Source organism: Rhipicephalus microplus, chromosome 1, assembly GCF_043290135.1.
Source record: "Rhipicephalus microplus isolate Deutch F79 chromosome 1, USDA_Rmic, whole genome shotgun sequence".
Lineage (NCBI taxonomy): Eukaryota > Metazoa > Arthropoda > Arachnida > Ixodida > Ixodidae > Rhipicephalus > Rhipicephalus microplus.
This window is the reverse complement of record NC_134700.1, coordinates 245,631,715-245,645,252: the sequence shown is the minus strand read 5'-3', so window position 1 is coordinate 245,645,252 and position 13,538 is coordinate 245,631,715. Positions and strand designations below refer to the sequence as shown.

General features: G+C 45.1%; 2 protein-coding genes across 3 annotated transcripts in view; both read left to right on the top strand.

Moving 5' to 3' along the window:
• LOC142814169 (uncharacterized) overlaps positions 1 to 13,538 on the top strand; it is a 578,033-nt gene that overhangs the window by 342,923 nt on the left and 221,572 nt on the right. The window lies entirely within an intron of this gene.
• The window catches only part of Cog1 (conserved oligomeric Golgi complex subunit 1), a 54,120-nt gene continuing 44,232 nt past the window's right edge, over positions 3,651 to 13,538 (top strand). For both annotated transcript variants that reach the window (XM_037434540.2, XM_037434532.2), the window contains exons 1-5: positions 3,651 to 3,878; positions 3,950 to 3,994; positions 4,106 to 4,172; positions 4,787 to 4,869; positions 5,862 to 5,931. In XM_037434540.2, coding sequence (XP_037290437.2) covers positions 3,796 to 3,878; positions 3,950 to 3,994; positions 4,106 to 4,172; positions 4,787 to 4,869; positions 5,862 to 5,931 — 348 coding nt within the window. In that variant the 5' untranslated portion in view covers positions 3,651 to 3,795. The remainder of the gene's footprint in view (positions 3,879 to 3,949; positions 3,995 to 4,105; positions 4,173 to 4,786; positions 4,870 to 5,861; positions 5,932 to 13,538) is intronic.

Sequence of the window (13,538 nt, the reverse complement as noted above, 5' to 3'; positions counted from 1 at the left end):
ACAATCATAGGTAAAGGTATCTGAAGTGTTTAGGGCAGATTTTTTGATACGGGACAACACGAAGGGGAGAAACGTACACAAGAGCTAACCGACATATTTGAATCTGCGCGCGTGTTTCTACTGCGTCTTAACCCGTCTTGAGAAATCCGCTCTAAACACTCCTTATGTCCTTAGTAGTGGAGCGTTGCCAACGGGAGATTCGCTCTGCATCCCTGTTTTTATTGCGATAGCAATTATATGGACACCCTCGGCTGCATTGTGCCGCCAGTATCGGTCGTCATTCACCGTATGTATAAGTATCATCATTCATCACTAACTATACATATTAAAATGCAAGAAAGAAAAGTAATCCACAAAAAGTCACAGCTTTGCCGCAAATGGGAAGGAATTAACGCGATAGCAACAAATTGGAAGGTCACACGCAGAATGGCAAGCAGATCGAAACGCGCCCCTCTTTTCTCACGCACAAATGACGCACGAAACGTAATCACAGGTACAGATGAACGCGAATCACCGTTTCAGTCTTTACTTCACTGTGCCTGAAAAGCGTGCTCTTTACGCAAACGGAGACTGTGCAACGATTTGCAGTGACCTTTGTGCGCCCAGTAACTATGTGACAGAATCGTTCCGGTCAAATCCCAAGACCAACCAAGGCGTACGATTCTCCCTACAGTGAGATAAGGGCGTGCGAGCGAGCGTCCATCACCTTCCTCTCCGTGGGGCATAGTACGCATGAGAGATGAGAGCGCGCCACCGCCTTCATAGAGTTTTCTAATATACACTAGAGGGAACTCTGGCGCTAGTGTCAATGGGAGCTGCAACGCACGGCGCTTCAGCGAGCATGGAAATAATGAGTAGTACACACATTTGTCTAATGTTCGTACTTCTGGCCTGCTTTTGGCTCCGTGTGTGTTTGTGTGGCTTAGAGTTGTTTTCTAACAAAACAAATATTAGCAAATGTTCAGCGGTTGCGCTTAACCATCTTATTCTTTTAGACTTACCGTTCCAAATCGGGTCACGAAGTTCAAATGGGCTGAATCTTTCTTTCAAAACAAAACCGAAACGCCACAATAAGCAAAGCCGCTAGTACGATTCGCCGCCCGCAAGTACGAAGACTATAGGCAAATGTGTGTACTACCCATCATTTCCATGGCCGCTGAACGATCGCAGCGCCAGAGTCCCCTCTAGTTAATTTTAGGAAACTCTGTGGCCGCCTTGGGACGATGTGGCGGTGCGCGCTCATGGTGCCAGCTTGCTGGTAATGCTGAAAACATGATAGTTCCCCCCCGAGATGCCCGTCAAAAGTGGTAAGTGGTAGATATAAATATCTTGCCGCTCGAACGTCGAAGGACGTACCTCTCCATGGCACAGTCGTTAATGCTTCCCACAGGCTTTTCAGAAGTCACAAGTTTGATTTCGCGCGCCGGAGTCTTTTTCTAGATTATTTTTCTTTCTTGCGTTTTCGTATATATATAGATACGTATACATATATGGCGAGTGACGTAGACACCGGCGCGAGGTGCAAAATCCAGCTGAGAGTGCCCATATAATTGCTAATGCAATAAAAACACTCGGGTGCGTGGAATGGAACGTCCGACATTTCGTTTGTGAGCGCGCGTCGATAGCCTCTGAGCCACAAAGGAGCACCTCCTCACTGACTTGCACACGATTTCTGTAGCCTCTCACTCGTATGTCGTGATATCCGCTGTTAACGCAACTCGTCAGATCCGAAATTTGTAACGTTATTATTTTTAAGCTGTAACGAATAGCCTCTGATTCTCCCTTTCTCTCTCTCTGATATGTACGATTAATAGCCGACTATACGAGATAAAAGAACGAAGCAAGCAGCTCGAGTAGCGTTTTTTTTTAAATACAATAATAAAGTTTCCCTGTTTCATCTTTTTCAATTAGACAGTTCTAAGCTTTCATTAAAATTTTATTGAGAAAATCCCACGTACCTTGGGAATCGAGGTTATGCGAAGCACGTGGATGGGAAGAGTCTGTGTTGCAATTTTGTATTGAGCTAAACGTTATGAAGTGGCGCTGAAGATATTTACAAATGCACGCGCAGATATACGTTAATCAGCCGCATATTGAGAACGCGGGCTTTTTCGACTGATTCTCGATACTCCCCAACGGTACTCCCCAGCGGTACCTTGCGCCCGTGGCGAGCGCTTACCTTTCGTTGCCCCTTCCGAATGCTAGGCCGAAAAGCGGCGCTATGTGTTCGCGCATGGTCGTACTACCCCGACCCGACCCGTATTTCTCGAAGCCAACACGAGCGGAGTTTGCCCTCGCTCAAGCGATCGGGCCCTGTTGTCACTGATCGTGAGAGCGTGCTGCATTGTCACGAGGGCCTGTTTCCTTCAGCGGAGTGTCGCCGTGAACCCTTTTGCCCACGGAGACGTGCTCGCGGCACCCTTTGTGTTGTACTTTTCGCCCGTGGCGTGGATAAGCCTCGTTTACTTTCCCGCTGCCTTTTTCAACGGTCGCTGTACTGCGTTTTTGATGTTGCCCCGAGCAATTAAGTGTTGCGACTTGTTGGAGAGCAGTACTGTGTGTACTTTCCACGCTGCGTTCGGTGCCTGGCTGTTCGAAGGCTCGTGTGCAGATGCGTTAGTCAAGCGAGGCGATGGCTAACGGGGCCCTGTTGCTCGCCAAGACCGAACCACGGTGTAAGAATACACCATGGACCGAACACACGCTATAGTGGCCGTATGCGTGGGTAAGATGGCTGGGTCTTCAGCAGATGCTTTAGCCTTGCTCGGGTGGCTGAATCTCATGACACAGACAGACCAAAAATATTGGTGTTCAAGCATCCCAAGTATCGTCTTGAATAGAAGGCTTCATCACCACAACAGCGGCAAAGCACCAACGCCAACAATTAAACTACCTTGGAGTTGAAGCCGCAGCAAGCGGCGGCTAAATGTTCGGTGGAAATGTTATTGATATGTCTGTGGCAATATATTTTTCTAAACACTCACCAAAAGCGTTGTCTACCGGAGGTGAAGACATTGACACATGCGCAGGTGGGCAATGTCACGGGTGATTTACGGTAACACCGAACGATCATCAGTGCTGCGTCCACTCGTCATGATTCACCCCGTGGATACACGAGGATTTTATTTTTTAAGGTGTCATCCAAAATGGCCACTTGCGAATGACATGCTGAATGACCTAAACGCGCTACCGTGAAACCAACTGCAGAAGAGTGTTTTGAACACGACCTACAGTTTGAAGGTGACGCTATTGCTAGCAAGCAGGGGAAAAACGGGACCGACCAAGTCGAAGGTTGTTTGTTACTTCGACTCTTAGCCTCGTTTCCACGATGTTTTCACGTAGTATCATGCACAAAATGCGAATTCGCAACTTTATCGACAACAAGGTAGTGTATAGGTGTTCTGTGGTAATAGCGGTGGTGATGCAGACGACACATGAGTTTCGCAAGCTTATAGCAAAGATTAAAATTTAAAAAATTGTTTAAATTTCATCTTTTTACGTGTAGCCGTATCTATTTTTGTGTTAAAAGCACGCTTGTAACTCACGCGAATCGCAGTTTGGCACACTACTGACTTTGCTCTATCGAGCACAGTTTCCAGTCGCAACGAGTCTAGTCACTAGCCAATATGGTTTCATGGTCTGCTGTAAACTGACTGTAGTTTAGCAAAACAACATTAACAACGTTGCGCCCTTTCCACGGTAGCAAACAGAACAAGCTAACGTGATCTCATGGAACGGCTGTACGCGGAGAAGTAACAGTAATTTTTTCTCCGTGTCGGAAAGCGAATCAGCGCCATGAAGCTGGTATCCGGTGGCACAGACTTGCTCTTTGAGCAGTACAGCATCAAGCAGATTCATGAAATTGAGCAAAGCATAAGGTGAGCGTTTTATCTTAATTCGTACTGTCTATGAATTGAAGGCAGTATGTGACATACTTTATTCTGTACAGGGCTGATATCGAGAAAAAGAAAGAAGATCTGCGGCAGATGGTTGGGTAACTGCTACGTGGCTGTTTCTATAATCATAAAGTCACAGTACCAATAGGCTACTGCGTTGCGTTCGATTTTCTGTGTAACGATCGAAAATGTTGTTCTTGCTCTCCCAGGGAGCGGTACAGAGACCTCATCGAGGCGGCCGACACTATCGGTGCAATGCAGCGAACGTCTGCTAACGTAAGTGGTGCGCTATTCCGCATCGATACACTTTTGACTTTTGTGGTAGTGAAACTGTATCTTCCAACCAAACAAGCTCGTTCCTGCTCTTCCTTTCTGTCTCCCTGCTCACCTCGTGGGGGGACATTCCCGTGATATTTAATTTTTTAGAAAGCAAAGCATTGCGTGAACGCTAGAGAGTATTTGATTAGTTGAATTCCTTATGAAAAAGACAACTCGCAGCCACCACATTTTTTGACGGACAGTTGAAGGCAGTAAAAAAAAAGTAGTAAAGGAATTTTCTAGGGGGCTCGTTTGCTCTAATATGCAACCATTAAAACCGACAGACAGCTAAGCTGTGGAAAGCATAGAGGACATATTGTTCGAAGTTAACTGTGATGTAACGACTCTCACTTAAGTTTGTGTAATGTCCCCTATGCTTTCCTTGGCTCAATTGTGATAGTCTCATAAGTTGTACTTAAAGGAATTGTTACACATATATTCATTGCCCTGAACAAACAATGCTGTGTCATAAATTGGCAAAATAGCTGTCTACATTTGTGGCCACCATTGCATTCATGCTATACGGTGTGCATTCAGTTTACACTGTTGCAATCATATGCATTCTTTTGCAGGTGAAACAGTACGTGGCCCAATTAACGGAACACTGCCAAAACCTGCAGGGCAAGCCTTCAACCCCTGTTGCAGCTCGGCCTGAGTACGTTCCCTGTTTTGTGGCTGGCTCTTTAACTACCCTTACGCTACGTGAACCTGTTTTCTGGTGCCTCACGGTTCTCTTCCTTGTTGAGCCGTGACAAAGGTTCGACATAGACCACTCAGTGTACTCGGCTATACATGCAGTAAGCAAGAGAAAGGAAAATCAACAACTAAACTGGCAAAGGTCAAAAGCACCACAATGTTCTCACTATAGTTACGAGCCTATTTATTCACCCACACGTCCCCTATAGATGTTTTGGTGAGCAAAACTTAGATAGAATGAGGCTACTAAATGGTAGTACCTGTCACAAAGGACAATGATCTTTTTTCTTGGTGGGCAAATTTGTGTGTGCTTTGTGTGCAGGGCCGAAATGCACATGCTGGTTACCATAAAAGGTGGTGAGGGGGATTAGCAATAATCTGCACGACTTAGCCGTGTCTGCTATAGATGCTTCATAATTTGTGATGACTGCCAGACCAATTGAAAAGAAATGTGTCGGCAATGAAATTTGGGAACGGTACTGCGCAACGTTATGTAGCATATGCATAAAAACAACATTATGCAGAACGACCTTGGTAACAATAGATGGGTTGTGCAGTACCATTCCCAAATTTAATTGCCTGAAAAATTTCTTGTCAATTGGTCTGGCGATGGTCACAAATTGAAGCATGTATAGCAGACGCAGATAAGCTGTGAATGGGAGCGTATCGGTACCTCTGACTGGTACAAGTTGTGCCTTGTACTGGTGTAATCAATGCAGGTGAAACGTGGTAGATAGGAATGAAGAATTTCTGTCTGTCAGAAAATATTGTGGAGCTACAGCTGGGGATGCATATCAGAAACTTCTGTGCTTTTCCTTTCGTTGGTTCAGTGGCTATTCCTCCCTTTGATGGAATTAGGGCGATAATGCTAGTCTGAAATCACAAAATGCCAGGAATAAGTGAGTACTTTAATGGAATTGACTCAGCTACTGCATGCTTCTTGTGTTTCAGACATTGGGCACTGTCCCACCACTACGCTGTCCTTGCACAGGTGAAGCTCCTGGTGGACCTCCCTTCCAAGGTGCCTTCCTCTCGAACATTGCTCACTGTCAACAATGATTAACATGCTGCTATAAATGTAATTCTCAACAACTTTCTTTCGGATGATTTACACTTAGGTCTCGAACCGTTGCTTTTGACAGCAGCATCTGTCTTTTGTACACTTCTCTGCATTCACTTATCGGGTCATGCATGCGAAGGCAAACTTGGTCAAAGAAAGTTAGCCATCATAAACGTGACCTGAAGCAAGTGCATGTGTTAGTGTTGAATTAAGGTGTAGTGCACCTAACGTGGAATACAAAAACACAAAACAGAAACATACTTGGGGCTGTGTTAGGTGCCGCTAGGTGCTGTGCTACGCCATCAACAGTTTCAAGGGATGTTACAACTGGGGCGTATGGGTGGCCACCATGATGGGGAACTGCTAGTGTGGCATAGGCATTGGGTGTGATATTTTCGCTGATATTGCATTAGTGATATGCATTGTGTGGGTTCAGTAACAGTACGACGTTATACGTAACAGTACGACGTTATGTACAACAGTACGACGTCAGTAACAGTAGGACGTTCAGTAAGCAAGTTTACCACTCAGAGATCAAACATGGAGCCTACTGCTTTCTGAGAGTGATATTTAGCAGTACGATCAGGGGAGCATCCCTGGCTTGCTCACATTAACACGAAGGATCTTAATAATGTGGCATTTCAACTTTTTATTTCAAGTTTCTTACACTCTTTGCTAGGACCATGTGTGGGAAGACAAATATTTGCCATTGTTGTGCACATCCTTGACTCTTTTATGCCCGCTGTTGTTTCCATCGTGAGAAGTGTTGCATATAAATACCCTATAAAGGGGATGAGAGGATGACTGTCGCCATAGCTCAAATCAAGGAGCGTCAAATGCATTACTTAGAAGTTTTTTTAATGCTGCAGCATTAAAGACCTCGCTTCACAGAAATGCGGTGTCGGGGTCAGTGTTGTTGGTTGTGGGCAAAAAAATATCTTGTCCGTAACTGAAAAATTGAAATTGGTGCCAATAAAGTAAATAATAAAAATTTTCTATTCGAGTAAGAATGGGAACCCAGGTCGTCTGCATGGCAAGCAGGCGTTCTATTGCAGATCCACGCTGTTGCTTGAAACTGTTTGGGAAAAAACACTGCTATATGAACGTGGTGTAGTGGAAGAAACCTTCTAAACCCATCTAATATTGCATGACAGAAGTGTAGAATAGCACGAGGTTTCTGAACAAGTGAATTGCACAACGAGTCTGTGTTTTAAAAGCCCAACCACCACAAAGCGCTTAGACATGTTTAATCATCATCAGCTGCAAAAGTATCTACAAAGTGAGCAGCTTCGTAAGTTTGCGTGTTGCCTTATGTACTTGTAGGGGGCCCGATCTGCAAAAGAAAGGGTTACGACATAGTGGGCAATTGTAAACAGCACTTGAAAACATAAGGCATTTCAGGATAGTTCAAAATGTCCAATGTTATGTGCACAGTCATTAGTTTTTTTTATAGCATGGTTGAGGCATACACCACGAATCTGAAGCCAGGCTAGCAATTGAGAAGGCAATGCATCATTGCACATGGTCCAGTTACGCTCTCAAGTTCTACTCTTGAAGGCAAAGCTTAAGCATTTTCAAAATTTTTAGGTTCAGTCCCTTACTGGCGGGAAGTTTTCATTGGATGCACTTCAATTTCTTCTCATTTATATCATAATCGCTACAGCACAGTTAAAAGACTACAAATGTTGCCCCCGACACCTTTCTCGGCTTCATTGTCTGTAGGTTTGCACTCTGTGTCACGTGACCACTTTTAACTCAGATTGTTGTTTTTCTTGTGATTAACTCTTTCGTTACCACTCCTATTCAAATCGATCACCGGTGATCGGCGCTTTTGGATCGTCGATTTTGGCATGTTAAATTTGTTTCTCGTGCACCCAGCAGATTCTAATAGTTAGCACAGGCACTCAACTTTCAGAATTGATTTGAATTTGTCCGTTTTGGCAACATAGTGATTTTTGACAGACCTTTGCGCAAACCAATGTGCGTTTGTTGTTCAAAAAGTGCACTTGGCTGGCAAACTTGACAAAAGTGTGTGCCCCTCGTGGCTATAGGACAGTAACATTGAAGTTCTGTAATGAAAAGAGCCTTTGCAATATCAAATTAATATCAAATTAATATCAAACTGAATATCAGATTAAAGTTTCAGCTTTGCAATATTACAATGTTAAACAGTAATAATTGCCATAATAATATGCCAGATATTCAATAGAGAGCTGTTCCTTGTGTGACGCTATGATGACTGGGAGACGTGGCCTGGCTCATACTCCATGTTTATTCCATTCTCACTTCTTCCTTCTCGGCTTCTACTTCTAACCTTACGTTACAGGATTCCCCCTCCGCCCGGAAGAAGTCGCGTCAGACACTTAACAAAACAACAAAAACGGGTGTTAACGAGAGCGAAAAATGTCAAAATGCACCATAGTTCCATTTCAGAAAGGAGTTCCTTAACTCGCACAAAAAATCTACAGCAGGGGGAAGCAGTCTGGCCATATCTAAGAGAACTCAGGTGGACGAGGCTGGCTGTTGCGTCCTGGATGGCATACCCCCGCCCTGCACATCTGCACTGATGATGACACGACTTGAGGTCTTGTGAGGAACGAACAAAGCTTGAAATCTGTGTAGCATTGGATTGACGAATGTCTTTGGCATCGGATCCAGCGCCGTCGTGACAACAGACGCTTTGCTTTTAGTCGGCGTGCGTGAGAGCCAAGGCTGATGGGAGGAAGTATTTTTTCTCCATTGTATACATGGTAGCTTCATGCCTTTTTCGTAACTTTCTGTGGCGTTCTCTCGGTTTGTTGGATCGCAGACACGGCCTTGAGAACTGGTGCAGAAAATTTTGTCGACGTTGCTTTTTGCGATGATGGCTTAGGCATTGACTTTGTCTTTGCTTCTTTAATTGCTGTTGTCTCTTATGACTTTTAAGCCACAAGTGTACTCACATTGTTCTTGTTCGAGTAGCCGTTGTAGTTCCTGCGGTTTGTGGAGTTGCCTTTGTTGAAATTGCTCGTTTTGTTGCGAAAGTTGGTCAGATGGGCATCCCTCAGGAATATGAGTCTGCTTTTCTTTGCATGGTGATGTGATCAGTATATAGTCGGTGGTCAATACTGTACTTTCTCAAGATAAAATCAGTGTGGCAGACTGATGGGAAAGCTTCCCAGATGGTTGTGTGTCATCATTCATTGTAAATGTTTCTGTAAGTTCACAATGTGCCGGCTTTGGTGGATTTGGAACTGCTGTAGTGCTTCGACTCACATGTGTGTTATCACTTGAAGATGAGAGCACAGCAGACATGGCTTGAGGTGCTTCTAATGACGTTTGTTTTTATTTTTGCTGCATAATTGAGATGAAAAAATCTTTTGAAAGAATCTGGTCTTGAACATCAGGGTGTGGGCTGGTATTGTGAGCATTAATGAACTCGTCACGCGTAAATGCCGTCACACGTTCGAAACCATCTGGGCCTTGTGTGTGACACGAAGCATCATGGGATTCGGGTGGTTCAGTAACATCTGAAGTGTTGTGGTGCAGTGAACACGTTGAAAATGCTGATTTCATTGCTCTTGGGAAAGCCGGCCTTAGGTTTAGTCTTTTGGCGAAATGGTTTAGATTCCTTTCGGTATACAGAAACATTACCTTGTCTGTTGCGACGTGCAAGTTACCAGTGGGTGTCCGAATGCATGACGCTTTTTCGGAAGAGTCATATGATGGTGCAATGGTGGTATATTTTCTCTGAGGTCTCGTTTGGAAAATAGGCTTACTGCGGGAAGACTTCGCGTAACTGTGATGGGTGAGTTGAAAAGCCTTCCGCTGATGAGGTATGGATAGACCATTGTATTCTTTGAAACGGGTGATCATTTCTTCTTTGATCTTTTTCCAAGACTCATCGTTCTTGAAGATGTGGGTGAGGTAAAATTTGAATGCCTCACCTGAGATGTAGTCAGTGAAGTTAGTGATCATCTCCCATTTCGACCAAGATGCCGCGGTAGCGTGGAGCTCAAACAGGTCGAACCAGTCTTGTACGGGTCCATCATCCGCTGCTCCGGTGTACTTGGGGATGGGAAGGTCAGTAGATGTTTCCGTCATAATGCTCGTTGATGTGTACTGCTAGGTGCTGGTTCGGTAGTTGATTTATGGTCAGGGTGTCAGGATTCCCCCTCCCCCCGAAAGAATGCGTGCGTTGCATATTACAATGCATGATGAACAAGCAGTCTTAGAACACACACAAAAAAAATGTCCAAATGGGCTGTAGTTCCACATCAAATTGAAGTTCCGTAAAGTCACACAAAGATTTCACAGGAGAGGGCAGCAATCCGGGGTTGGTACAGCTCTGGTGGGCGAGGCTGACTGTTATGTTCTGGACAACATAAGCAGGCTTTGAGTGTGGAAACAGATGGAAATGCAGCCGGCGTGGTCTTGCGAGGATTGAACGAGGTTGGAACGTCTTGCAGGATCGAAAGTTTTGTTGGCGTCGCATTTTTCGTCGTGAGTGATACCAACGCCGTGCATGCAGTTTGCGTGCCCGTTGATCTTGGCTGATTGGGCGCTGCTTGTGTTCCTGCAGAGTACAAGCGGTTGTTTTGTGGCGTTTAGGGAGTTTTCTACGGCGATGGTGCAGATGTTCAGACCGACGGCGCAATCTTGAACGCTGGTTCAGAAAAGTTCCTTGGCTTTTCTTTCTGCGAAGCTGGCTCAGATGCGGAATCAATCTTTTCTTTTGTGGTCATTGTTCACGACAGAGCTGTTGGGCCTCTCCTTGTTGCTTTTGTTGGCATTGCTTATGTTGCACTATCAGACAAGGTGAACTTCCTTTAGAAACATGAGCCCGCTTTTCTTTGTAGGTTGATGTGACCATCAAATAGCTGATACTTGTTAGGGTGCCGCGATTCGTGTCAGGCAATCAAGATAGTGTGCCAGAATTGACAGAAAAATCTGCTGAAGCTCTTGCAACGACATTCTTAATGGACGTTCCTGGCACAGGGCAGAGCTTGAGGGTTGATCCTTCCGAGTCTCCTGTGTTGGTTGGGCTCTCAGGTGGCTGAGAACTTGATGACGACACTGCGAAACACTTGGTTTGGTCAGATTTTACTTGGGCCTGTTTCTCTGTGTTCGCAACTTTGGAGATAAGCTGTTCTGACGCATGAATGTGGACGGTTGGCCCTGGGCTTGGCTGAGTATAGTCGGAGTTCCGCAGCTCTATCCCGACTGTAGTGGGCGTGTGAGACGCGAGGTGGGCGTTGTGAGCGACCGAAGATCCACGCGATGGAAAAGCAGGAGTCTGGTCAATGCGTGAAGGCTGCTTTTGACTGTGACGACCGAGTGCGGTTGTCTGTGGATGGTGGGTTATAAGCAAGTCTTCGTCGTAGTCATCATCGTATTCTTTAAAGCAAACAATCATTTCTTGTTTTATCTTTTGTCAAGACTCGTCGTTCTCGAATATATGGGTAAGGTAAAATTTAAATGCCTCACCGGTGATGTAGTCGCTGAAATTCGTAACCATCTCCCGTTCCGGCCAAGATGCAGTGATAGCGTGGAGCTCAAACAGGTCGAACCAGTCTTGTACGGGTCCATCGTCCGCTGCTCCGGTGTACTTGGGGATGGGAAGGTCGGTAGATGCTTCTGACATGATGCTGGTCGATGCGTAATACTAGGCGCTTGTACAGTAGTCCATGTACGCTCAGGATGTCATGCAGAGAAATGCGTTGATGATGAGCGACTGATGAAGGGGCTGGCAAGTCTTCATCCTGCCGACTCGTGTGGGAGACCTGGCCTGGCTCACTCCAGTGGCTGAAGAATGTTAAAAATCCTCAAGGTCGTCTCTTCCGGTGGTATTTGAAACTGTCAATGTATGATGTGAACATCAAACACCAAAAGGGCACAAGTAATGTTGAAGCAGATGCGCTCTCCAGAGCCCCAATAGTTAATCTTCAGTCACACGACGGCCTTCAGCGATGCAACAATGAGCGTCCAAAAGGAACACATTCATTGGAAAATAACATCATCATCGTCAAAAGAAAAGGACTACGGAAAATATACGTGCCCCATCAACTACGCCCAACTATTCTTAAGAATGTACATCAACATTTTGGGCATGTCGGAGTGAAGAAGATGCTATCTTTCCAATCTCCGCAATATTATTGGCTGCATATTGTAACCGATGTTTCCACTTACATTCGGCATTGTGATACATGCCAGAGATGCAAGAAGACGAAAACAAAAAGTTTGGGACGCTTGAATCACTGCCTCCAGCTGAAGAACCCTTCGACCTCTTTGCAATTGACACCATTGGAGGATTTTCTGGATATGGCTCATCAAAAAGGTTTATACACTTGGTTATTGATCATGGGACTCTCTACGTATGGGCGTTTGCTCATAAAAGTGAGAACAGCGACGCCTACATTTCATGCTTAAAAACAATTTTTTCTTCTGGAAAAGCACGGAAGCTCCTTTCAGATCGTGGAACAGGATTTACTGCAGGAAAATTCAAGCAGTTTTTGAAACATAATCTTATACACCAACTATTCACCTCATATCATCATTCACAATGCAACGGCATGAACGAGCGGACAAACCAGATTATCGTAACGAGACTTAAATGTAAGATCAATGACGAATCACGGAAGTCTTGGACTAAGCTGCTTCCGGAGGTAATTGACGAATACAACAGAACACCCCACGAAGTGACCGGCTACGCACCTTCCTTCCTGATTTATGGAATTCCATCTTATCCTACTGTACTGAAACAACGAGAAGAAACTGTCGAAGCGCGAAAAAACTGCAGTTACCTGTTCTATCACCTACCACAATAAGAACAAAGTCACTTATGATAGAAAATTTCTTCCGATTCAGTTCCAAGTCGGTGACTTTGTCCTTTACGAGACACCATGGCATCCCAACAACGGCAAACTGAGTTCCGTCATGGAAGGACCTTAGAAGATTCTACGCAAGGTCTCAACAGTGAACTATGAGATCAACTGCTCCGGGCTACCCTTAGGTAGAAACTCTGACATTGTGCATGTTAGCAAACTGTGGCGTTATTTTGTACCTTCTCAACTGAGACTTTCTCGAGGGGAGGGGGAAGTGTTGCACATTAACAAGGTGATTCTAGGGGAAGCCGACGAAGAGAAAGTGCGCGTGCATTAGAATAAACGCATGGCATCTGGACCACGACTTGTTCTATAAAAATATTTGCGAAGGTCCGCCGCGTGTTTTAAGGGTCGAAGTGGCCCTCTATGACAGTTTCCAGCAACTTTAGTTTTGCTTGCATTGTTATATCAGACACAAGGTTGCATCTAGCGTCACTAGTCGCTCCTATGACGCCATCGTCACGCGTGCATGGGTGCGCACTAGCACTGCAAAACTCATGCGCTCGTTGAAACTCTCTTGTTGCCCCATCTGAATTGAGTGAAGAGGAGCTTAGAGTTTGAAGATGACAGCATCTCAACTTCAAGTTTTATGGCGATGATGTTTTGCGTCAGTCTGAGACATCCGCAGACGTTCATGGGTTTGTTTTGTTTACATCCTCAAGTTGTCTCCTTCGCCACAACTGCCTAGAGCTTCTGACCTTTGTG